The sequence below is a fragment of the Epinephelus lanceolatus genome, chromosome 14, assembly GCF_041903045.1.
Source record: "Epinephelus lanceolatus isolate andai-2023 chromosome 14, ASM4190304v1, whole genome shotgun sequence".
In the NCBI taxonomy this organism is placed as follows: Eukaryota; Metazoa; Chordata; class Actinopteri; order Perciformes; family Serranidae; genus Epinephelus; species Epinephelus lanceolatus.
The window spans coordinates 33962403-33988314 of record NC_135747.1 but is presented as its reverse complement, the minus strand read 5'-3'; the positions used below and the strand labels follow the sequence as shown (position 1 = coordinate 33988314).

The window sequence follows — 25912 nt, the reverse complement described above, 5'->3', positions numbered from 1 at the left end:
CCCTGGCAGCCGTCACAACACCGTGTGCTGCCTGCTGACAACTAGCTAGCAGCTCCTAGCCGAGGCTCCGCTGTTGCACCAGGGGTGGGTTATGTTTCCCGGAGCCAGCACCCTACACGGAGGCTTGTGCACCACCGACTCATGGCGGCCGAAATCCAGCCCCAACCGCAGGCTCGGAAGCCATGTCTGCTGAGCAAGATCGAGGCTTTCCAGGATGTTGTGAGCTCGGCGGTCATCATTCCCAAAGAAGACGGTGTTATCAGCGTGTCGGAGGACAGGTAAGCGGCCAGGGCACCAAATAACCTCCAAATCCCGGGTTATAACCGTTACCTGGCTCGTGTCCACCGTTATAACGTCTCCGCTTCTGTCGGTCAGTAATGAATCTCGTGCCGCTCGTGGCTTAACTAGCATAATAATATCAAAGCGGTGTGTTGAAAAGGTCCAACGGTTTAAACATATACTAACGTTTCAATAAACGTGTCACCTGACACCGTCATTTGAGCGCATTACATGCTAGTTAACCACAGTATGCTCCTTGTTATTCTAATATCTTTAACCAAGCAATTTAACGTATTAAACAAATATATAATTTATCAAATTAAACGGCTGGTTATCAGTTTTAATAGCGGCTAACGTTCGCTTGCTAGCTACCAAACATGAACCCATTCATGGAAAAGCAGCTTGAGGTATTGATGTATGTCATGTTATGTTAAGAGCAAGGAAAACATGGATTTGCCACACAAACCAGAGTTTCTCAACCCAGGGCTCGGGCCCCCAAACAGGGTCACTAGCTGTAACATCAGGACCCTCATTCCTCCCCACAGTCTCCCAGTTCTACACTTGCCTGAGGCTGTGTGTGTGTCTGTTGGTTGCAGAGTGTGTATATCGAGTCTATTGACATCTGCAAGTGCTTGAGGGAGGGTGTGATCCTGCACATGTTCAAAGGTTGTAGATCTTGTCATGCCTGTTACTGTGTTACTCAGCTACTGCGACCATTACATTTGCATTTTCTATAATCACTTAGGATCAATAAACACAGTCAGACATAGGGGTGTGCCATATCATCTCCTTCATAATAATACTGGTATCATTTTTAATGTCATATGCAAACTCATATTTTGATACTCACAATATTGCAACTTGTTAACACATTGATGTCATACTGTTACCCACGGCAACAACAAGCATAGCTGAATGCAAAAGTATAACTGACTCCGTAGTGGTTCCAAAAAGAGGAGCAGCTTCAGTAGTGTGGAATAAACTGTGGCGTCCTGAATGTTTTATGAACAGCCCCGGACTTCTCAGACTCTTTTAGTGACTTACCGCTCAGAGGGAACTCATTCAGCGGCTCCTCTGGCAGCAGCACAGCGTCTCTCCCTCTCCTCTCTCACCATGTGCACACTGCCTACATCAGCAAACAACACCAACATTATGAGCTTGTAGCTCGACTAAAAAACGACATAAATGTGAATCGTATCATAACAGCCTGTCACAGGTTACAGCGTGATGATTAGAGGAGAAATGGCAGAGCGTCCACCTGTTGATTTATATATATAGATCCCAGGGGACATTTGTTGTATTTGGGAGCTGTTTAAATGTGTAATTTGTGGAAGATTTTATTTTGTTGAACTGTTAATATTGTAACAGAATCTGAATCTCACTCTGAGTTGCTGTTGTTCACAAACTAAAGAAATGAGAGATCATTTTTGTTTAGTTTTTACTGAATATTTGAAGCAAACTGTGAAACTATATCACTTATTTTGCTGCAATTCTATTTTCTTAAATTAATTATTATTGTTATTTTATCTTCAAGAATATCGTTGTCGCAAAAATACCCTGAAATATTGTGATATTATTTTAGGACCATATCGCCCACCCCTAGTAAGAGGGACAAAAATGAAGCAAGAACTTCAGGATAACAATCATAAGTATGATGTAAAAATTTACAATTAAAAAAATATAATGATAGATCATAAATATTGTATTTCCTGGAAGATTTCCGCTCAGAAAACAATTGTTTAGGGAAAAATGTTGAAAATATGAACTAAACTGTTTATTATAGGGATGCATGATAATACTGTCCAGACTTTTCATGTTAGGGGCCACATGGAGAGATAATGTCGTCCTTACCCATGAGCCTTTTAGTTTTATTTCACTACTACAGAATTTTAAGTTTTAAGTGGAGAGTATCGCTAAAGGAATAGGCCTACCACTTAAATAATCTTGAAAGAGAACTCTTGAAAGCACTGGTTAAATATGTTCACAGAAATGTTGGCATTTTATGAACCTGGAGATAATTTCCTGCAGGAGTTGGGAAGTGTAATGCTTTGCACCACTGATTTGCCTCCCTAAAAGTAAAAGCTTCATGTCACATAACTTCAACACAAGTCTGTCTTTTTCTTGCTCCCTAGCTTTTGTTGATTTTGTTCAGATGGCCAGTGAGAGGAACTGAGAGAGTGTGACAGGTCTGCCAGACACTCAGGTTTGCTCGGTTCAGTGACCTTTCCAAAAACGGTCAAAAACAGAACTTCTCCTGAACTTTCCCACAACTAGGCTGGTGCACATCTGAGTGATAGATTACATCCTGTAAATGTTGAGGGGTTAAGGTTTGTCATTTTGTTATCACTAACAGGACCATAAATATAATTGTTGAGGTGGCAATTAATGCCTTATTACCTCAGGTGATCGTGTTTCCTATCACCTGTATGTGGAGCTACGGAAGCAAAATGCATTCACGTGAGAAAATGAAATTCGGCTCTGTTTTTCTGAGCTAACGAGATTATTATCTCAGAATTCTGAGAAAAAAATTTATGGAAAAAATCAGTCTTATCTTGTTGTAATGAATGAACAATATTATTTTAAGATTTCTGGGATTAAAAAAATATTAGGCCTGTTTTTAATGCAGAAAAATAATATTATGTCTGAACAGGTCTGATTTGAACTCAGAGAAAGTGAAGTTAGGTGTGTCTACTGTCTTCCCGTGTTGGTGCTGATTGAAAAAACCTTCCAAAGAGAAACTGCAGCCTGCCTAAAACTCACAGCCCAGAGTGTGTGGAGAATGCATCACATAATTAAGCTCTACACGAGAGCTCTTTTAATGCAGATGCTAAAATGTGGTTTCACCCCACAGGACGATTCGGGTATGGTTGAAGAGAGACAGCGGTCAGTACTGGCCCAGTGTCTACCACACGATGTCAAGTAAGTATATATGTCCATTTCTACTGTTTGATTCATAGCCTTAAAATGTCTTCAAACAAGGACAGTGACTGTGTTTGAATAGACTAAATGATCGGCTTGTTCAGTGTAATCAAATAAGTCATGAATATGTATGAGTATGTAAACTTAGTAAGCAAAGTTTTCCCGACAACATGAACCTGTTCATATTTACTCTTCCTCTGTGTTTGGTTTCATTCTGTGTGAGCGTCTCTCCTCGTCACAAACAACATAATGAATTACACAGACTCTATTTGTCAGACTGACATGACAGCGTGGAGTTTACACACTCCTGAAGTGAGATTTGTTGGCGTCTGATCTCCTGTAGGATTGTTCGCACTCCTCTTTACAGTGCTGCACTGCTGCACGTCCATGACACTGTTTGTCCTTGTTTCCCAACAGTTGTGCAACTGAAGGAAATCCCATGCTGCCATCAGCAAGATCTGCAGCTTACACGAGCAGTGCCAGAGGCTGTATATATCAGACATTGTAGTTTATTAATAGATAAACTAAAACCGCAAACGATGACACAGTAATCACCGCTTTCAGGATTTACAGATATAGCAGTTACACTTTTCTCTGTGTTTATATCATCACAAGTATTTCATGTTGGTTGTACGCTCTGGAAACTTTCTGGTGAGGTCAAATTTGCCACATTTAGTAATTTTGTCCCCCAAACCTTAGCCAGAATTTGGGAAATTGTGACAGCGCACTGTCATCTAAAGTGGTTAAAGGTTCAGTGTGTATGATTCAGGCAGATGTATTGGCAGAAATGGAGTGTTATATAATAAGTACGTTTTCTTTAGTGTATAAACACCTGAAAATAAGAATTGTCGTGTTTTCGTTACCTGAAAATGAGCCGTTTATATCTACATAGGGAGCGGGTCCTCGTCTACGGAGTCAGCCATGTTGCCTAGCCATGTTCCTACAGTAGCCTAGAACGGCCAAATTGGACACTGGCTTTAGTTAGGGCCATTCGCGTTTTGGCCTTTGCGTGCTGAGTCTGTTTTTTTTCAGATGCATTTTTTAAATTCGTCATCCGAAAAACAATTGTCACACACAGAAACCTTGCACACTAATTCCGATGCTTTTTTTTGTTCTGTTTGTCGTGAAAGGTGACAAAATTGAAAAGACACATTTCCTACTTTGCCTCTCTCCACTGGAGTTACCTACCTGTCTGTCATCACTCCCTCCTTGTCTTTTATTTGGCACCGCAGCTGCATGAAGGGGCGGAGCTGTCCTCCACGTTCTGTGTGCGGTCCACATTCTTCTCCTTGTCATCATCATCCACCCGAATATTACTATCTGACCTGTTAAAAGTGAGCTATCTGAGTCATGAAATGATTCTGTGCACCCTGTTCCTCTGTCTTGTTGCAGCTGTGTCCTGCCGCCACATTGTCTTCACTGATTCATGGTCAGACAAACAGAAAACGGACGAAAGTTTCATGCTCATGGTGCAAATGTGAAGTTGTATTTATTTTTAGATGTTCAACAATTTAACAGAAAAAATGGACTCACTATGCAAAGCTTTTAGCAGGCCCTCCACAACGAGCAGTGTCGGATAAACAGATTTTAAACTGTTTTATTCAGTGTTTTTACCGGATTAAATCACCTGATCGGTTTGTTTTGGAGAGGAGGTGACTCCTGCAGATAAATCAGCTCCCCCCTGAATGTCTGGATCCTAAATTAACAAAGCTAAGCTAGCGACCTGTCTCTGATGAGCCAGACTGCGTAGGAGAGACACTGATTTGCAACCTTAAACTGCTGTATTCACTGTTTTTTCAGTTTTAATCACATGGTCTGTTTGTTCTGGAGAGGAGGAGGCCTCTGTGGATAATTCAGCTCCTGGTAAAACCCTCCTGATCCTACCAGGAAAAGTTCAGCTTGTTGCAGTCTGCAGTCCTCAGCGCTAGACACCACTAAACCCTCCTAAATGTTACACACTGTTCCTTTAACTGGTCGAAAGACATGTCTAAATTATCTACAGCGTTCTCTAAAGATTTGTACCATCTCAAACTGAACCTTTTGTCTAACAGGTATTTGCAAAAAATAGCAACTTCCACTGAAGCTTTTACCCTAAACAACAATAACACACACTCATATTGGCCGAGCGCTCACTGTTACTCTTGTCTATGTTTGTGCCTCACAGCGCAGTGCTCCTGCATGTCCTTTAACCCAGAGACCAGGAGGCTGTCTGTGGGGATGGATACTGGAAGTATCTGTGTAAGTCCAAACACCAGCCCTCTGGCCTTTCTTCCTTTTCACTCACTCAACTCAAGACTGTTTGCTTTTCTTCTTTGAAGGACACATGTCATCCCTGTAGGTTGTATTTTTGTCCGTATGTTTGCAGGCAGATCTTGTGATATTTGCCGACTACCTTCTCATAAAATAGAAAGCAGCTTTAATTGTATGTGTTTTGGCTGTTAGCTGCTCTCCTGTTTACATGACTGGAATGAGAGCTATGTCAGGTCACTGGGAGCTGTCAGGAAAACATCTGAACTCTGAAACTTTGTGTTTTGTCTTTGAGCTGTGGCGAGGTTGTTTGTTTTAAGTTGTTTGATTCTATGACAAACAACTCGGACATGATTTGTACTGTCATGTACCAGACTGGCCTGTTCCCTACAACACGGCACAGGCTAGTCTATTCTGAGATGCAGCATTTTTTTGTATCAGTTTTTGTTTGGTTGTTTCAGGATTTCTCAGTGGGAGTTGTTTGTTTTGGAACAAATTGGCTGCAGCAGAGTCAGACAGTAACACAACAGCACATTTCCTTGGATTTTTATCTCAGAACAAACTTAAAACTTCAAGTAAAGCGTTTTACTATGGGTGTTGGCTGAAGAGGAAATCACACCATCATACAAAGAGCAGTTCTTCTTTTCACTGGCCGATACACAGGCCTGTTTTTTTACTAAAGTAATTTGCATTCACATTTTTAGAAAGGTGTATCTTAGTATGTTACTGCAGGAGGAAGGCCTACACTTCAAATATAATTTAGACTTTTTTCAAGGCTTGTGTAATCTTCAAGTGTTGCTACGAACATACTGAAACTACAGTGCTGTTATCTTTTTATTTAATCATTTACCAGAAGTCGTTTGCCATTTATAGATTCTTTAGAAACTTTAGTCACTGATTTCAGTCAGTGTGAACGTTTCTCTCCCCTTCCTGTCTTTTAGGAGTTCATCCTGTCAGAAGACTACAATAAGATGACTCCAGCAAGCACCTACCAGGGTGAGACAGGAAGTGTGTGTGTGTGTTAAGTGTGTGAGTCAGTTACACATGTCTGGAAGAAAGCCCAAAGATTCCAGTGTTGGTTTGTTTTGAAATTTCTCTGAAACAGTGGTTAAATATCAAACACCCAGTTTGACAAATAATAAAAGCTTTGCTGAATCCGTGTGTTTTTAAATTTGTCACATGACTTCAGTTGCAGAATTAGACATCACGTAAAACCCAAAGCCAACCTTAAGGAGCCAGTACTCTGTCAGAAGTGGTCTGAGTTTGGGAATCACAGGGCTTTTCCACAGGCACCTTTGGCCACACCAAGTCACGATACACTATCACGATACACAAGTCAGGATACAATATTAATGAGATTTTAAACCTGTTGCAATATGCTGAGTGTTGCGCTAAACTGAAACATGCATCGTTATCCCTATATATAAACGTAATCGTGTCAACCCCCACTCAGTGACGGCCAGTTTTTCACTCCACCCTGTGTGTCAAAGTGTTCGCCTCATGTATAAACACTTTGGATTCCCCATGTGGTCGAACCACACATCTCAAGTATCAAGTTGTTATTATTGTGGCAGTTGTTGACCTGAAAGTACCAGGTAAAGAACATATGTAAGGTCTTTAAGCCTTTATGTACTGTACTGCCCCCTCTGTAAAATAATGTTACCATCTGGAGCTTTTATCTTGAAAACCCAACCTTGTCCAGGGCCCCCCAGTAAACTCCTGGTCCCATCAGAGGGCTTTTATTTTGAAAATCGAGCCACATTTCAAGAATTGACATTCTGACCACAGCCACCACTGTGAGCTCCTGTTACCTGATAGGTGCATTACCTAAAGCCCAGTTCAGACCAATGATTCGCGACAAGACAAAACCGCCTTAGGACGTTACAGAGAAAAGTTGCAGTGGTGTGAAATGGCCATCTGAGCTCGACTCAAACCGGCTGGTGGTGTCACCTGCAACTCCGCTGGTGGTCAAATCAATGGTGGCTGGTTTTACAACGTAAAGCTGGTCACCCCTAAAGACATCAGAGATTCCCCCTCACTCTCCACCTTCATGAAAACCCTCAAAATACCTTTTCAACACTGCCTATAACCTCTAAATTTAGTGTACTTCGCCCTCTCAGGACAATATCACTCCATACCTCCCTATGGATTGTTTTTGTTTTTTGTTTTTTTGATTGCCGTTGTTCTGTGACAAACTGGGATTATCTCATAGAAAAATTAACAAGGTGCTAGAAAAAAATCTTGACATAAGAGCTATAAGTTGCCCAATTTCAACAAAAAATAACATTTCTTTTGTCCCTTTTAAAGAGAAAAGTAAAACCTGGAATTGACCATGTATCATGTATATTTTGTTTTTTTAAATTTGGATTTAAAAGGTCTTAAAAAGACAAAAATCTGAATTTCTGGTACCTGCAGACAGTTATGGATCAACGTGCATCCGTTTTGTCATATCTAAATGTGCTACATCAAATGTATCTTTAAAATATGTAACTGACCTGGTCCTTGGCCCTCATTACTATGAGGGTGGGATTAGATTTAATTGACTCAAATGCCGTTATTGATTCTGCTTATGGGTCTGATTATTCATAGATTCCCTTACTGATTACTGATTAACTTTCTGTGTGGGGGGAAAGCAGGTGTACACAGGCAACAGTCTGTCTGTCATCATCTAAAATGGATGAGCAAATATTTCTGCAACTTTTGTTTTCATTTCGGTTTTCTTACATTACATTACATTACATTACAAGCAGCACTGACACCACGCTTAGGAGACTTTCTCTCTCTCTGCCATGACTTCTTGACGCATGAGTTTGATGTGATTGTTTCGCAAAGCAAAAATGTGAGAAAAACATGCCAGCAGCAATGAAAGGAATTGATGAGCTCGGATGCATAATGATATAATATGATAATAATATTAATAATATTTATTTGTATAGCACTGATCTAAACAAGGTTACAAAGTGCATTGAAAAAGGACAACAATACAAAACAAAGGCGTTTTAGGCAATGATTTACAAACGGGTAATGTGTAGCCTAATCTCCTCAGACAGAGAATTCCAGAGCTAGTGAGGGCAGACTTGAGGATCTCCGGTCTCGACTTGGAGTGTAGGTGGTCAGAAGCTCAGCTGTATAACTCGGCACTAAACCATGTTGAGCTTTAAGAGTCATTAAAAGAATCTTAAAATCAATTCTGAAGTTAACTGGCAATCAGTGGAGGGAGGTGAGAGTTGGGTTGATATGTGACCTTTGATGTGTCCCAGTTAAACTACAACCTGCAGCATTCTGCGCTAGCTGAAGCCGAGCTACTGAAGCTTTACTGAGGCATGTAAACAGTGCATTGCAGTAGTCGAGGCGCGAGAATACAAAAGCATGAATAAGCTTTTCTAGGTCAGAAAAAGACACAGCTGATTTGATTTTGACAATATTTCTTAGGTGGAAGCAGCAGGGTTTAATGAGATGATTGACATGTGGTTCAAAGCTCAACTGAGAATCAAAAGTGATGCTTAAATTTCTCGCTGTCGATTTTATATTAGTATCCAGAGGACCAATAAAGGGCTGTAATTTCCTTGCTAAGTGATCAGAGCCAAAGATAATTACTTCTGTCTTGTCTGAGTTGAGCTGCAGAAAATTACAAGTCATCCATTTCTTAAATGATTGCAACGGATGCATACGATTGTGACGGATCAGAAAATTAAGATACGGTTCTTACTTCCCATGTTGACTCCTTTTTGCTTTGAAAGTTTATTTCTAAGAGCTGCTAAAATTCTTCAGTTCTCTAAAATCTGTGGACCTTATTTTTTATCACCATGTTTGTATTATTACTCAGGCAGTTCAGGACAATTCACTGCTAATAAAGTCTGCTCAGCTCTGTGAACCGAAGACTTTAAAAACTGCAGCCTGAGAAATGTTTGTTCTCCGGCGGTTTTCATAATTCATTTCTTTCCTTTGAGTATAACTCACTCAGAAATAACCGGACCAGAGCGCCGCTGATCGATCTCCACACGTCCCCTTCTCAGCCTCGGCTACATTAAATGTTTTCTTTATTGTATGAATGCACACACCAGTCTTGGGAAAATTGATTCTTGGATGAATGGGGTGTAATATATATGTAGTTGACCTTTCATGGTGTGTGTTTGTGTGATGTTATGTGAAGATGTGTATCACATGTTCCTGTATCATGTGTGGCAGTTTGAAAGAAGCTTTGTCTACATTTAAACTGTTATACCCTACTGTAGCACCATCTTTCTGTTTTCAAAATATGGTGTTAAATGTGTATTTCTGACAACACCATACCAGAGATTTCTGGGTAGCCTCCTGCACTCTGATCGAAGTGCTTGTGAAATTTCATGTGTTGTATTTCTGTGTTTCCGTGTGCCTGCAGCCCATCAGGGTCGAGTGACAGTGGTGCTGTTTGTGCTGGAGATGGAGTGGCTCCTGAGCACCGGCCAGGACAAAAACTTCAACTGGCACTGCTCAGAGAGCGGCCAGCAGCTGGGGACGTATCGCACCGCAGCCTGGGTTACAGGACTACAGTATCCTTTAATGCCCCTCCTCCCCCCCTCCGTGCCCCGTTTGTTGTCTTGATTTGTCGGCCACTTGGCCCTTGGAGTGCGCTCAATGAACTTGACAGCCAGGCTTCCTGCTAAATGGAGTCAGTGGATGTAACGGAGCGGGAAGTGACGAGCCATCTTTGGTGCTGTGGACTGTGAAAAATCTCAGGCTTTTTATTATGACAACACAAGTCTATTTTAAGGCCACGGCAACATAAGATGGGGCAATTGAGATTCGAGATTAGCTCCCAGTTAGTTTGTACTAATGGGAAGGGCTAACAATAGGCATCAGTCATGCTGTTGTCAAGGAAACAGTCTGAGTAGGTTTCAGTAATGGCCAGATGAAAGGCTGTGAGTGCTCAGCAGCGACACCGATCCATACCAATGAGCCCGCCGTGTGCTACATGCTAACCTGTGGCATGAAAACCATTGGGAGAGATGCTGGGCAGTGACTGGAATGCCTTTAGACTTGATCATGACGTGGTGTGAGGAGTGTTGTGTTTGCAATGAGCATGTGAAAAGCCAACATGTTGATAGTTGAATTTGTTTGATACATCTACTTTAAATGTACAGTTTATCCCCAAATCAAAAATACACTTTCTTCCTCTTTCCTGTAGTGCCATTTATCAATTAACATAGTTCTGGTTTAAGTTGCAGAGTGTTGGAGATATCAGCCGTAGAGATGTCTGTCTTCTCTCCAATATAATGGAACTAGATGGCACTCAGCTTATGTTGTGTGGATGCAATTCAGTAGATAGACAATAGTATGTCTGTGGATTATCATGAGAACCTGGTCACGATTTCTAGAAAGAGACATTGCTGTTGACTTTTTCAAATGTATTTTTTGGCTCCTTGAGCACCACAAGCTGAGTGCCATCTAGTTCCATTATATTAGAGAGAAGGCAGACATCTCTACAGCCGAGATTTCCAACACTCGGAAAATGGTAAATGGGCTGCACTTGGATAGTGCTTTTCTAGTCTGCTGACCACTCAGATCTCTCACATTCACTCATTCACACACACACAGTCACACTGATGGCCGAGGCTGCCATACATGGTGCCACCTGCTACTCAGTAACCATTCACACACTCTCACCAACAAAACAGCCATCAGAGCAATTTGGCGTTTAGTATCTTACCCAAGGATACTTCGACATGCAGACTGAAGATTGAACCGATTAGCGGACGACCTGCTCTACCTGTGAGCCACAGCTGCCCCCAGCTCTTACCAAAAAAATCTTGATTGATAAAAGCACATTAGTGACTGTACAGTAGTTGAACTGCTGCAACAGTCATATGTAATCCATTTGTATAAAAATCTTTTAAACCAAAGCCTGATTTCACCCAAGACCAGCGGTTCTCAAATTGTGAGGCAGGCCCCCTGTGGAGTGTTGAGCCATAGCAAGTGGGACACACTTGAGGATAAATGGCATAACTATAGCAAGTTTGAATGAATCTCATTTATGTGGATTCAACAGATGCTGAAAAATAATTCAGAAAGCAAAATGACTTGTAAAGTTTAGATATATAAAGACAAATGACACTCAAAAAGCAAGCAGGTTGAGAAACTATGACAAAGCTTATCTCTCTGTTGGTTCACTTTAAGTGTATTTAAAGAGCCGTGTGTGTTTTTTTGTGTCAACATTCTAGAAGAACGTATTTTTTATTTGCTCAACAGTAGTTCATTGAAAGGTGAAAGGAAACCAGCTCTTTCCACACGTCCTTGTTATTTTAATGAAACGTTCAAATGCCAACAATATCATTGCTGAAAGTTAAAGCCAGCCCCCCCAGCCCATTCACTCTTGTTGGCTATATTTGCAATCTGTCCGTGATTTTTGTAGCTTCCTCTTGGATGCATGATGCCTACAATCTGGGACCTGGTCGCTACCTTTTAATTAAGTCCTGCCCTCATCTGTGTGTTGTGCCTAAGAACGTCCTGAGCGCAGCAAATAAGCAGAAAATGAGAAAACACAGGCAGAGGGCAAAGTCTCAGCAGATAAATATGCCACCACACACACCTCTAGTGGGTCATACGTGATGATTGAGGGGGATTACGTCTTTATGAGTCTATACATTGTTAATCCTGACCAGTGTACCTTTAAGACAGAAGAATTTAGAGTAGGACTGAGTAATGAGACTGTATCTTGCGCAGTCGTTTTTCATCTCCACCACACAGACAGTGTTGTAATGATTTTGGTCTGTAGTGACTGAACCAGGTCAGAGGAGGACTCTGACTAAATGGCCAGTGAAAGAGCGAAGAGTCATCCACTATGCTGCCACTGCAAAGGGCCGTGACACAAATCTTTCATGTTAAAGTTACACACCGACAAAACCGTTTGGTTCAGAATACAGTTCAGTTGTTGTGTTGACGCTGCAGTGGGGTTTTGCTTGCTTGGTCTGCGCTTTTGGTCCAGTAACAGATAAAGATCCAAGTTAATGCATGAAGAGTTTTTAAGCAGGACACAGTTTCTTCTTCTTTGACCTTAATTCTATCCCAGGTTTGATGTGGAGACCAGACACGCCTTCGTCGGGGACCAGTCTGGTCAGGTGACCATCCTGAAGCTGGAGCAGGACAGCTGCAGCCTGGTCACCACCTTCAAGGGACACACTGGTACACCACGCACACACACACACACACACACACACACACACACTGCACACAATAGAGCTGACATGATTAATCAATCATTAAATCAATTTGCTGATTCTCCCTGTCAGTGAAAATTGAATATCTTTGGATTTTGGATTGTTGTTTAGACAAAACAAAACATTACAAGATGTCGTGTTAAATTATGCGCAAGCCAGTCTGCGACGCCAGGAATCAGCATGCCCAGGGCCCCACCCCTGCTTGCCACCTGGCACACAATACACTGAACCCTGATTTCTGTCCCTGCACGGGACCCCACGAGGTACTCGAAGTCCAAATAGTCTGTTTCATCAAGGTGTTTTTGAATCGTTTTTAGTTTGGCCCCTCCCCTGGAACCACTTTGTCTTGGTACACCGTACCAGGGGCTATTAATCCTGGACAACACAGGTCCTAGGTTCACGGGGACACGCAAGCCCCACCACCACGTTAAGGTGGCGATTCTTGGAGGAGAAATTAGTTTCCTCCGTGGGGTGGCTGGGCTCAGCCGTTAAGATAGGGTGAGGAGCTCAGACATTTGGAGGGAGCTCGGAGTAGAGCGGCTGCTCCTTCGTGTCCAAAGGGGTCAGTTGAGGTGGTTCAGGCATCTGATCAGGATGCCTCCTGGGCAACTCCAGTTAGAGGTGTTGGGAGAACGTCCCACTGGTAGGAGGCCCCGGGGCAGACCCAGAACACACTGGAGGGATTATATATTTCATCTGGCCTTGGGGTCCCCCAGGAGGAGCTGGAAAGTGTTGCTGAGGAGAGGGATGTCTGGGGTGCTTTGTTCAGCCTGCTGCCCCTGTGACCCAGCCCCGGATAAGCGGATGAAAATGGATGGATGTTGAGTTATATTGAGTCCTGGCATGTCATAGACTAACCAATCATCCTGTTAATCAATAGTATAACCACCAGATTTATCCAGTCCACAATGAAGGTTATTTTCAGTGTCAGCCCCAGCACATGCATTAATGAAGCTTTGAACTCTTGCAGCCTGTAAATGAGCTACAACATGGTAAATACAACTGGCATCAGTTTTGGCTTTTTTTCCAGATGTTGTTGGCACAAAGAAAAATAATTGGTTACCTAAACTGCCTCGCAGCTACATCTCAGATAATTTCGCCTGCTTTGCTTTCACACACTCACAGCAAGAACAAACAAGTATCGTTTCCTTGTTTGCCTCGTGGGCTGCTTGTTTCCTCTGCTGATGTAAGTGAGAAAAGCTGCTCCTGAATGCAAATCACAGAAACTTGACTTTTCTAATGCTATTGATAATTGCTTATATCTATATAATTGTCTCTTCATCACTGGAACATGTTAATGAAACAATTACAGGTTTGTGCAGAAGTCTATCAGCGGGGGACAACAGCTTTTGTCAGGAGGGAAAAGGGATAAAGGAAGAGGGAAATTAAATCTTTATGCATAAATTTAATATCTTACATTTTAATGAACCTCACATAAACCACCAGGTTCATGCAGTCGCTGCATTAAAGTCACACAATACTCCTGTCAGCTTCTTCTGTTCTCAGACAGATTGCAGATTTATTGAGCGAGTTGAGAAGTGATTTTAAGAGCCAGGATGGTCTGGACTGTTCAAGAAAGTCTTTTGTAACTGTCACTGTGGATTCTGCTTTAACAAAGGAGACAGTGAAAATGTATTTTCAAGTGTCTTAACTGGGATTAAAAGTCTGTAGAAACAAGGATAAAAGGATGAAGAGACGTTTTAATTAGTTTAAAGATGAGTTCAAGGCCGGGAACAAATTTAGTGAAAAGATTTTCGTCACACTCACTGTCATTTGAAATATCAGAAAAGAGACGACATGCAAACAGATGATATTTCCGTGGAGTTGTGTATGTTAACAGTATCAGCTCAATAAATTAGCCTTCAAGCTCAACACATAAAGTCAAACGCAGAGGAAACACAGTGGTTAAACTGACATGACAGCCCTGAACACCAACCTGGTTCTTAGGTTTATCTGTTTGTTAATCAGTGCATCATGAATAATTCTGCCTCATCCTCAGAGCTGTGGTTATATTCTCTGCGCCGGACTTGGCCTGATGTTTGTCCTTGTCGACTGACCTTTGTGAGGCAGAGTGACTTTGTGCTGCTGATGTGTTTCACTGATGTGCTGTACTTTGCTCCAGGTAATGTGACGGCGCTGTGTTGGGACCCGGTCCAGAGGGTGTTGTTCTCCGGCAGCTCAGACCACTCCATCATCATGTGGGACATCGGAGGGCGCAAAGGCACCGCCATCGAACTGCAAGGACACAAGTAAGAATCACAAACAGATGCTCTTTGAGTTCTTTTTCTCTGTTATTACTGAGCTATTTATACTGGATATACTGTATTAAATTAGTGCTTTAGCTGCAACCAGTGGCTCCACAGCCCGCTCTGTCAGTCCTTCCACACAAATTTCCCCCGCCCTTTAGCAGCCACAGTTTTTGCACTTGGAGGCGGAAATTTGGTATTGAGGTCATGCTTGTTTTGTTGCAAACCAAATTGCCTCTAAAGGAATATTAAAGTATCTATCCAGTAAACTATAACCTCTTCTAGACCTGCACCATGTTATGTAAATATATCACGTATAACTATGTTTGAAGAACCTGCAGAGTAATTTTCTGTAAAAGTTGCTAAGACACTCTTACTAGGTCAGACCTACCTAGCAGCATTTCTTAGACATTTGCCACAGGACACACTTCTGAACTGAATGCTGTCAGATTTATGGAAATGCTACAGCAGCACAAAGTGAATCCTATAATAAGTCAGACAGTGCACCAACAAATATGATATATTTATATGGATAGTCATATTTTTATTCATGCAGGTGGTGTGGGGAATTAATAATCTGAAGAAAGCAAACAAGACATGTATTTAAGATCTCCATCTGCACATTTAACCTTTATGTTTATCTGATAAGTGCTGAAATGGGTCGTCGATCAACAAACAAATATTTGGCAACAACACTGATAATTGATTTATTGTTTAAATTTTCTTTAAGCAACATTGCTAAAGAGTTGCTCCAACTTTTTAAATGTTATTTTATTTTCTGCACTTCTGATTACGACATTTTATATAGTTGACCAAACGTTAGTCGACCAGAGAGGTCATTAGTTGGCAAGATTTCATTGGTTGCTTAGTCACAGGGGCAAAAAACAACCTGAAACTCTATTAGGAGCTGCACCATGTCAAAATAAATCAAAACCTATATGACTGGACCATGTGGGATTTTAATTTGAAAGGACAGACACAGGAAGTGTCCACACTCAGCAGTCAGACAGGAGTCAGGTTAATTTCCAGGGCTGGTACCTGCGGTTATTCCACAGGCTAGTTAATAACATGTCGGGCAGGAAATCCAAAGTGTGGGATGATTTTGAGAAGGTGAAGGACAAACCCAAGGTGATATGTAAACTCATCTTCATTGGTCGACTACAAACATGACATATCATCTGAAACATGGAAGTAGCTACATGCCCATTAGCCCACAGCGTCATTAACAGGCGGCTCGCTCAGTGTGTGACGTGCACTTGTAGATAAAATATAGGCCTATATTAATGAAGGTTCATTAGTACGGTTTTGTAACTATGACTGAAAAGGGCCTGTCTTTCAGATTGTCTCAGTAGAAAAAAGATAAAGTTGTATTTTCGTCTGTTTGGTTGCAGTGTGAGATGTGAGTGCAAAGTTTTAAGAAGCATGTCATATAAACTACTAATGTTCATACTGGGACATTTGCCACTTATTTTTTAGTGCAGCCATTTGCTTCATTTGTTATCCAACATTTGTGTGTTTCTGTGTGTCTGTGTGTCTACAGTGACAAGGTTCAGGGCTTGTGCTACGCCTCACACACTCGTCAGCTCATCTCCTGCAGCTCAGATGGAGGCATAGTTATCTGGAACATGGACGTAACACGACAAGAGGTGAGAGAGAGAAAGAGTGGGACAGGAGTGTGTCAGAATAAGTGCAGATGTTTGCTCTCCCTCCTACTCTAGAATAAACTCTCTTAAGAGATCCACGAAAAGTCACCTGAGCAGCAGAATGATCTTTGATTTTCTCTCTTACAAAACACACACAGTCTGGTTCCAGCCGTCTGTCCTCTCCTCTGTGCTCTGTGCTCTGCCAGCGTCCACACTGTTAGTTAGTTAGGACTTTGTTGCTTCTTCATTTACACAGAGTCACTTTTATTCTGCCTCAGCGTCACTCTGTTGAGCCTCAGTCTCCATTGTTAGGCCTTAATTTACAGGAGACACAGAGGGACTGGAAGGATGAAGAAACTGTTTGTCAAGAAATAGTTTCAGCACATACTCCCCCTTTAACTAGGATTAGTCATTTCTCTTTGTGTAGGAATTAAACAAATAAGATACACTGTATAAATAAGACAGCTAAAGCTAGGCCTGCGAACTGAACACATGGACATGAGATTAATATTAATCTCCCGCTCAAAAAGCATGTTTCCCAAAATGTTGAAGTATTCCTTAAATTGCGTTTTTCCCCCAAAGAAGCTGTGAAACAAAGGCGAGCTGCAACAGTTGGTTGATAATCAAATAATTGTCAAAGTAATTTTTTAAGCAAAAAAGCCAAATATTAGCTGGTTTCATGCTTCTTAAATGTGAGAATGTGATGCTTGTCTTTGTCATTCATGATAATAAAATGAGTAGCTTTGGATTTTTGGACTTTTGGTCCAGGGTTGTGTACCGAACTTTATATTTTTAAGGATACCAACTGAAATACTTCGGTATTACCAAGTACAAAAATTCATGTTAAATCCATCAGTGCCAAATGTTGGTACCAGAAAAACCTCTAGATTAAAAATCTCAAGCGTGTCCTGGCCAAGACAGGACAGGTATGGAGTTAGATTTGTGTCTTTATTACATGCGAGAAAATAAATGATATGAGAGGAAAAAAAATATTTGAGAGAAGAAGTTTTCACACTGCAAAAAATAATAATATTTGAGACTAAAGAAAGTTTTGAGAGAAAGTATTTTGTCATAGAATATAAAAAAATTATTTGAGATTTAAAAAATGATTTCCGAATTTCTCAAATATTATTTTTTTGCTATCAGTGTGAAAACATTTTCTCTAAAAAATAAAATTGTTTCTCTCAAAACATTTTTCTTCTCTCTCTCAAAACCTAAGTCTGTGAGCAGAGAAGCACTATTCTCTTTAGTCTAGTCGACTACATCACCGCTGCAGCTTATTCAAATATCACATTTTTCTCATTACAAAGAATGTATCAACAAAAGAGACTGTTGGGTGCCAGTACCAAACTCCAGGTACTACAAGAATGTGATTGGCAACCAAACCAAGGTTGACTGGATAAAACATATGAATTGAAGACGTCACCTTGGGTTCAGGGTTTTAAAATTTATTTGCAAAACAATTAATCGATAAATCAAGAAAATACCAGGCAGATTGATAGATAATGAAGATAAATGTTATTTGTAGCCCCCAAACTAATAAAAATATCAACATCTGTGTTCTACGAAAGTTTGCTCTACAGTAGTTTAAATCAAAATTATTTTACATTTGTCTGGGTCTTTAAAAATGAAAAATAACTTTAGGGTTTTTATTTGTGCTTTAATTGCATTTTTGATGATGATTTGATCACATGAAACAACTGTATGTTTGCACAGACCCCAGAGTGGTTGGACAGCGACTCCTGTCAGAAGTGTGAGCAGCCTTTCTTCTGGAACTTCAAACAAATGTGGGACAGTAAGAAGATCGGCCTGCGACAGGTACTGTTCGATGCTATTCTTAATGTTCTTTTGTTCATTTCACTTCTGTATGAAAAGTTCCATATTATAAATCATCAGATACAAACACAGTCATCAGTAGCTCTACTAAACCCTGAATTCCACCCTCATGACTTTTCCAACGACACACACACAACTCTTCCTACACTGTGACTGTGTTATTGTCTCAATCTCACAAACAGCTTCACTCATTTCAAGTGTGTGTGTGTGTGTGTGTGTGTGTGTGTGTGTGTGTGTGTGTGTGTGTGTGTGTGTGTGTGTGTTTGTTTGTTTGTGTGAGTTCATGATGAATACAGTAATAGCCATTTTTCGACAGCCCAGCAGTCTTCAGGGACATTCTTTAGCAAGAACCAAACACAACTCACTGTGATGTTGGTGTTGGTGTTTTGGGGGGATGACATTTCTGTTTCATTTGCTCTAAAAAACAATCTCAAAGGCACAAAAAAGCCAAATACAACTCAATATGGGACCAATAAAGCGGCACTGTGAGCAGTATACAACAGCATACAGTCGACAGAGAAGCTGTGAAGGTGGAGGAGGGTGAGAACGTCTTTTTTATAGCTGAGTCAGTTGAAAATATGAAAAGAAACAGAAACAAACATAATCATAAAAATACAAGTGTTAAGATCAGTCCGGTGTTTTGTTGCAGTGCTGTTTAACACTTGACAGAATCCAAAATGAGTCGTGACTCCACACAGACTTCAGTTTTTTTGACTTAGAGTGACTTCATGAGGGGGGCAACATGATTGTGCAATGAATCAACTCTTGACAACCAACTCATGTTGCACAAACCAGAGCTATTTGTTGGATCACAGCGACACAGGTAACAGCTGACACTTCAGGCGTTCACATTTATATGTAAACACTACACTGTGGTCAGCAGAAAACAGATGGCAACTTGCAAAACATTCATTCATGTATCACATGAATAACACACCTGAAGGTGACCCTGATCTGTGTCTGTACCAAATAGTTTGGAGCTTCAGTTTCGATTCACAAGGTCCTGATTCAGTTGAGTTCGATTCGATATTGATTTAATCAGGGATATTTCAGTTATAATACTTATTTTTGCAAGCATGTGAAACTGTTTCTCAGAGAACCGTTGCTGAACGGGTGTATTAAAAAAGTACTGACTTTCTCCTTGTGGAGGTTTCATTGCACTGACAGTAGCAAGCGTAGCTGTCGTCAGCTCAAGTTATCTTCACTTCTCTGTCTCCACCGCAGCATCTCTGCTTGGTGTTTGTGTGTGTGTGTCTGTGTGCATGAGTAAAAGAGGCGCAGCAGCCAGGACGCACAGACAGCAGGAGGAGAGGCTGCTGCACCATGATGATAAATGACACCAAAACAGAAAAGCAGTAAGCTAACAGCTACAGATAAAAGAGCGCTAACATCAGAGCTTCTCAATACTATGGTCGTTAATAATTTAGTGCCGGCGGCCTGTTATTACCGACTATATCAACAGGATTAAAGCTTCACACGTCCGGGGGAAAAACATATATCAAAAGATCAATATCGGATTTTATGAATTGATATTGGGTCATTCAAATGAAGATCAATTTGAATTAGATGAATTGATTATTTTATTTACGAAAAATTAACGAACAAATGAACTATTTGTAGAATTCCAGTGGTGGCTTCACAGGATTGTTTCTGACTGTGATCCAAACATTTCCAATAACTCGATAGCATTGTAAAGTCCAAAAGTCAAACTTTATTTTAAAAAAAGGACAGATGTAATCATTTCCAAAATTCAAACCATGTTTTTATCCCACAAAATATTCTGATTCAATCCATATTTGTTGGTGTTCAGGCTTTCAAAAACATAATTTTCACTGCAGTCAAAAAACATTTTGCTCCCCTACTTGCAGCACACAAAGGGAGGCATGCACTTGTATTAATGGGGCAGACTAGCAGCAGTCTAACAACTCCGTAAATTACATTTATTCATTAAAGAATATTGATTTTAATTTTTTTTTTTTTTTTTTTTTTTTTTTTTTTTGTGATGACAGACATTCATTTTTGAAATACAGCATAATGCTCACAAACTAGATAATTAGAGCTAAGGCATTTATCCATGTAACATATCTTTAAACAGCGGTTTGTATTATATCTTAAGAAAAGTTAAAAAAAAACATAACAGACATTTGAAGCTTCATTCAAAAACCTCAAAACAGATTTCAAATGTAAAAAATGACATTCAGTACATCAAAGTTTTAAACTTTGCTCAAAAGATTTACTCTGCTATTACTGTTTTAATTTTTTTTTAAAAAACATTTGTTTGAGAGTGCATAACAACTTAGGACTCGAAATACAAAGTTCAGGACTTGGACTTGATCGATTTATACTTGTTGGTCTTGACTCAGGACTTCAGCCAAGACTGAAGACTTACTTTTGATGTGCATAACAATAATGTTTGCCCACCTCTGGTAGTTAGGATACTACCTTTTATTTTTTGTTTTAAAAACTCCTAGTAAGAAAAGAGACTGTTGCTAATAAAGCTGTCATGTTCATGTCCCCCTGTGTTCCTCAGCACCACTGCAGGAAGTGCGGCCAGGCAGTGTGCGGCAAATGTTCGTCCAAGCGCTCCACCATCCCCCTCATGGGCTTCGAGTTCGAGGTGCGCGTGTGTGACAGCTGCCACGAGTCCATCACTGACGAGGAGTGAGTAACAATTAGCCTCTGTTGCTGGCACATACTGAACCTTTGTGCTCTCGGCGTTCTGAGCACTCCCACAGAAAAAGTAACGGTTTCCCTTTGTCGTGTCTTGCAGTCGAGCGCCCACAGCCACCTTCCACGACAGCAAGCACAGCATTGTTTACATGCACTATGAGCCCACCACTGGGAATCTGCTCACCTCTGGCACCGACAAGGTTATCAAGGTCTGCATGGGAACGAACAGTATCTGTTGTATTCATGAGTCTCAGATAAGACATGTAAGCACACACAGTAACATGTAGCAGCGTCAGTCCTGAGCAGGGTGAGTTTTAACTGTGCTGAGAAGGTTAGGTTTTGTGCAGCTCGATTAAAGCCAGATTAAGCTAAGGGACCCCTACTACTACTACTACTACCCCATATGTGCATTATGCATGTATCCTGTTCTGTTTAAAGGGGACTTGTTAAGCTTTTCCTTTTTAATCGGTCATAAATTTAATATAACAACACTGGATGTTGATATTAAACGTGGCCAAAGTTTCAAATGATAAGATAAACTGTGAGCAAAAACCTCAGGCTACTTTCAAAACACGCTGACATCAGCTACTGCCAGTGTTGACAGTACACACTACTGCATGTACATACTAACAGTGCAGAGACACCGGAAATACAGATACAAAGGACCCAGAAATGCTGACCAATCAAAGCAGACTGGACTATTTCAGGAGGGGAGCTTTAAGACATGGTAGCTAGACATGGTTCAGACATGGTACCTAGACCCTAGTGTTTCCACTGCAAACAGTACCCTTAAATGTGGGCGGGGTTGTTGTCACTCACTGCTCCGTCCAGCACTCACTGTATTTCCTCCTTTATCAGTCTGCACCTCGTTTATCGTCCACAGAACGAGGCTGCACACCGACATTTTCATAACAAAATAAAACAGGCTGCAGTGAGAGTCTCTTTCCATGGGATATTTAAAAATAGCGGGTTTGTGCATTTAGTCCTTCTCAGGCAAGCTCAGGGGTTTAGTGTTGCTGGAGCCCACAGGAATGACACTCTGTGACACTTTTTTTTTCTCAAAGTGAAGATCAGGATATATGCAGTTCACATTATCAGGGTGAAATTAATATATAATTTAAAACGCTTGAAGATCCACTCATTACTAAAAGTGCATGTCACCCAAGAGAGACTATAAAAACTAATGGTTAAAGTTGTCACTTTGAAATTTAAGGCTTGTTGATGGATTCACGTCGTCACCTCATACACCAAATAACATTACAAGTTATTAAGTGAATTAAGTTACTTTTTCTCAGACTCCAGCTGCTGTGAGAGGCAGCAAAACATCCTTTCATTTTATAGTTACAGTTTACTAATAAAACTCTCCACAGTATGAACAGTGGTTACATGAGCCTCAAAACCAGACACAACTCAGCCCTGAGCAGAGTGACCGTCCTCTACTGACCAATCAGACTGCAGTGTTCACAGCTCCACCTTTTAGTACCAGATCTGTGTGCTAGGTACCCCAACAGAGGGGGGACCCAACATGGGGACGGTACAGAACGGTTCCATTGGTACCATCCACAACTTTTCACAGTGGAGACGGAAAAAAGCGCGCTCAACTGAACTGAACCGTACTGCTTGATGGAAGCGGGGCTAAAGAGACAGGCGCTAAAACAGAGCCTTCCAAGATGGAGGATAAATGCAGGTGTTCCAGTGTGATTTTTGAACATTAAAGCATGTCAACATGTCTAAGTAGAAACCTTAAACACAGGTGTGAACCTGAATTGAGCAGGTTCCTGTGTAATCAGCTGGATCACCACCTGCCCATGGTTTACAGTGTGTCCGGTAGTTGGTGGTATTTTGCTCAAACAAAAATTAATTTAAGAGTATACACTGGCATAATATGAACTAAAAATTAATTGTATTGACAATAGATTTTGACACACAGCTATACAAGACTGGAAATAATAGGTAAAAATGCGCTTTATATTAAATGTAATGTTATTGTGAGTCACAGATCCAGAAACTCCAGACATAGATCATGATGGATTAATTTCTAATCTCTGTCTGAACTTTTAGAAACAGTCTCTGTAGAAGCTGCTTCAAACTGACAAACTGATTTTGTCCGCAGCTATGGGACATGACTCCTGTGGTGTCCTGAGATCTGTGGGCGTCCAGCAGTCAGCAGGAGGTTCTGTTCACCAAACTGTGGTGATTTCACGGCGGCAGTCGCACAGAGAAGAGAAAGACAGAAGCATATCCAACACTATCGATGTCATCTGGATAATATTTAACAGTTATTCAACAAGTAGCGGTGGCTGTTGCACGTTCACAGTGAGGACACTGCAGGCCGGTGAAGCCTGGGAACAGGACAGGCCCTGGATGACACAAGGTTACAGACAGTTGTGGTTGTGTGTTTGTGTGAAGGGTGGCGGATCTGTGTGTGTGTGTGTGTGTGTGTGTGTGTGTGTGTGTGTGTGTGTGTGTGTGTGGGAGGGTTTTAGGACTTTGACTTTATAAGGAATTGAAACACCTTATTTACTTAACGTTCATGCATTCCTGCCGATTTCATACTGGAAACAGTGAGAGAAACATTTCTGCGCTGGCAGAGGGTACCACCAAACCCAAACTTGGTACTTTTCTTTAGATGTGAAGCACAACATGAAACTGGAACACTCATTCAGAGAGTCACGCTCACTCACATTTATTTAGCAGGCTGCAGATTCTCCACAAGAGGAGGCTGTTTGATCAGTTCTACACCTGCCAACCTGCACCACCTGCAGGAGCACAAAGTAACAGCGGCAGCAGTTTTTGCTTGTCTTTATTTTTTGTACTCTACATCTCACAAAGAGGACTCGTCAGCTGCCGTTTAAGGTCAAAAATTAAGTTTCAGACTCAACAAATCTGGTCAGGACCTCCTCTTTCTACCAGAGGGCACTTAGAAGAGAGGAGTGTTACATTTTGGACATGTTTAAAGGAATACTTCACCCCCCAAATGATCATTTGTATATCAGTTATTTACCCTGTGTCATGTTGAATTTGTGAGAAAGTGTTTTGTTCTTCTCACAAGCCTCCACGGTAAACGAAGAATCCAAAAACGGATGAAGTTCTTGATGAATTAAAGTCATCAGGGACCTCATTTATCTAATAACAACAGCGAAACTATATCAAATCATCTGTTTACTTCCTAAACACATGCATTTTCACTAAAATCTTACTATTTAAAACTGAACTGAAAGTTTTTATCGTCTAGTTTGAGGACAGTGGGACTTAATTATCATTGACAATATTAAGTTCTTTATACTTATCAAGTCTTACTGATCCTAAATAGCTAGGAGAAACTAAAAATGCAAACCAAACAGAGGATATAGTTTTGCTGTTAATAAACGTGGTCACCTTGGACGCCATCAGAAATTTTCCGTTTTTGGATTCTTCGTTCACCGTGGAGGCATTTGAGATCAGTTACCTTCACAACATAAAACATAATGTGGTGAGTAACTGATACACAAAGGATCTTTAGGATGGGAAGCATTCCTTTAAAATGTAATATGTATAAAACCTGTTATCAAGAACAGCAGCTAAAAAACTGGAGCTGTAACTCATTTCCTGCACTTGTGTCAACACTAGAATTTTTTGATTCAGATGGTGCTCATGAGCATACCTAGTCTATCTGCTGCTCTGTAATGCTGTTTCTTTCCCTGCCAATGGTGGCACAGGTCAGACTGAAACTGTTGTAGTACACCGGCTGATCCTGGTTTCAGGTGCTTCACATCACCATCACTGCGTGTTCTTGGTATCATGTTCAAGAGAGGAAAGAAATCATGCGCTACTCTCTGAACGCAGCAAACTGGTATCAGTATCATAAGTTTCTGTTGAAGCTGCTGTTCATCACATCAACCATTACAGTAGAGGGAGAGTTGAGACAAGTTAATCTACTCCAATCTGATTATCTGGATTTGTATCAGAGGTGAAAACAAAAAGGAGTACAGGTCATGCAATTTTGACTTTTGTTTCTACTCAGTGGGCTGGATATGTGCTCAGAGAGGCCTCCAAACTGCACAGTATCTGAATATCCACATAGTTTTTTGCAGTTTAAGTATGTGTGGATGTTTGGCTGAAGTTTCCAGAGGTTAGGTTAATACAGAGGACACTGGTTTTATTTTAAACTCTTGTCATGATACCGTAAGAACACACAGTTTTTGCCTAAATCCACTCAAGTGCTAAGTACACCTGTCGGATTTTGTAATCTGTTAATTAACCAATCAGACTGCTTGCTGATCCTCGTATGTTTTCTACTGTCGGCTGTTTTATGAGATTATTTATTATTCTAAGTGTGGTCTTAATGTTTCTGACATGCAAACGCACATGTCATCGAGCTAATCAGTGGCAGCACGTTCACACATCGCGTATCAGGACTGAAAGGAAACTGATGAACATTTGATTTTGTCGTCATTGTTACTGTCACAATACTGTATACGGACGTTTATGTCAATGCACTGGAATCAAAAAGCAGAAATACGTCACAAATCGCTGCTGTGAAGAGAGAATATGATTTTGTTTTTTGTGATTATCAAGATTTTGCTTTAATGATCAGATGGTTGATCTTCTCATGTTCAAAGCCCACTGAATATTTCCCAAAGATGTTTGATATTTAGATTGAAAATAAGGTTTTGTTAAAACTTGTAGGCTTGACTGTTCATGAAAAAAAAAATTGTTTGCACTTTCACATCTGCCCATAAAGGTACATTTATAGCAGCTGTTTACTCATGAATGTGAGCCTGTGGGTACGTAGATCTTAAAGGGACAGTTCTGATTTTTTAAGTGATGTTGTATGAGGTAGTTGGTGTATTACCTGCAGTAGATAGCGGTCGGCACACTCCCACTTTGCAGAAGT

General features: G+C 40.8%; 1 protein-coding gene across 1 annotated transcript; it reads left to right on the top strand.

Annotated features, from left to right (window-relative positions):
* On the top strand, window positions 1-24013 carry wdfy2 (WD repeat and FYVE domain containing 2). The gene is made up of 12 exons (XM_033617652.2): window positions 1-278; window positions 3131-3198; window positions 5363-5436; window positions 6387-6441; window positions 9827-9977; window positions 12494-12606; window positions 14764-14890; window positions 16428-16533; window positions 18247-18348; window positions 20897-21027; window positions 21137-21245; window positions 23150-24013. The coding sequence occupies exons 1-12, from the start codon at window positions 142-144 to the stop codon at window positions 23177-23179; spliced, it is 1203 nt and encodes a 400-aa protein (XP_033473543.1). The 5' UTR covers window positions 1-141; the 3' UTR covers window positions 23180-24013.
* Window positions 24014-25912: the final 1899 nt, after the last annotated feature.

Bases quoted from the DNA above. Each gene is read 5' to 3' on its own strand.
- wdfy2 (XM_033617652.2), top strand. From the start codon at position 142: ATGGCGGCCGAAATCCAGCCCCAACCGCAGGCTCGGAAGCCATGTCTG. The intron at 9,978-12,493 runs GTATCCTTTAAT...ATTCTATCCCAG, and splicing joins GCCTGGGTTACAGGACTACA to GTTTGATGTGGAGACCAGAC. The intron at 16,534-18,246 runs GTGAGAGAGAGA...ATGTTTGCACAG, and splicing joins TGGACGTAACACGACAAGAG to ACCCCAGAGTGGTTGGACAG.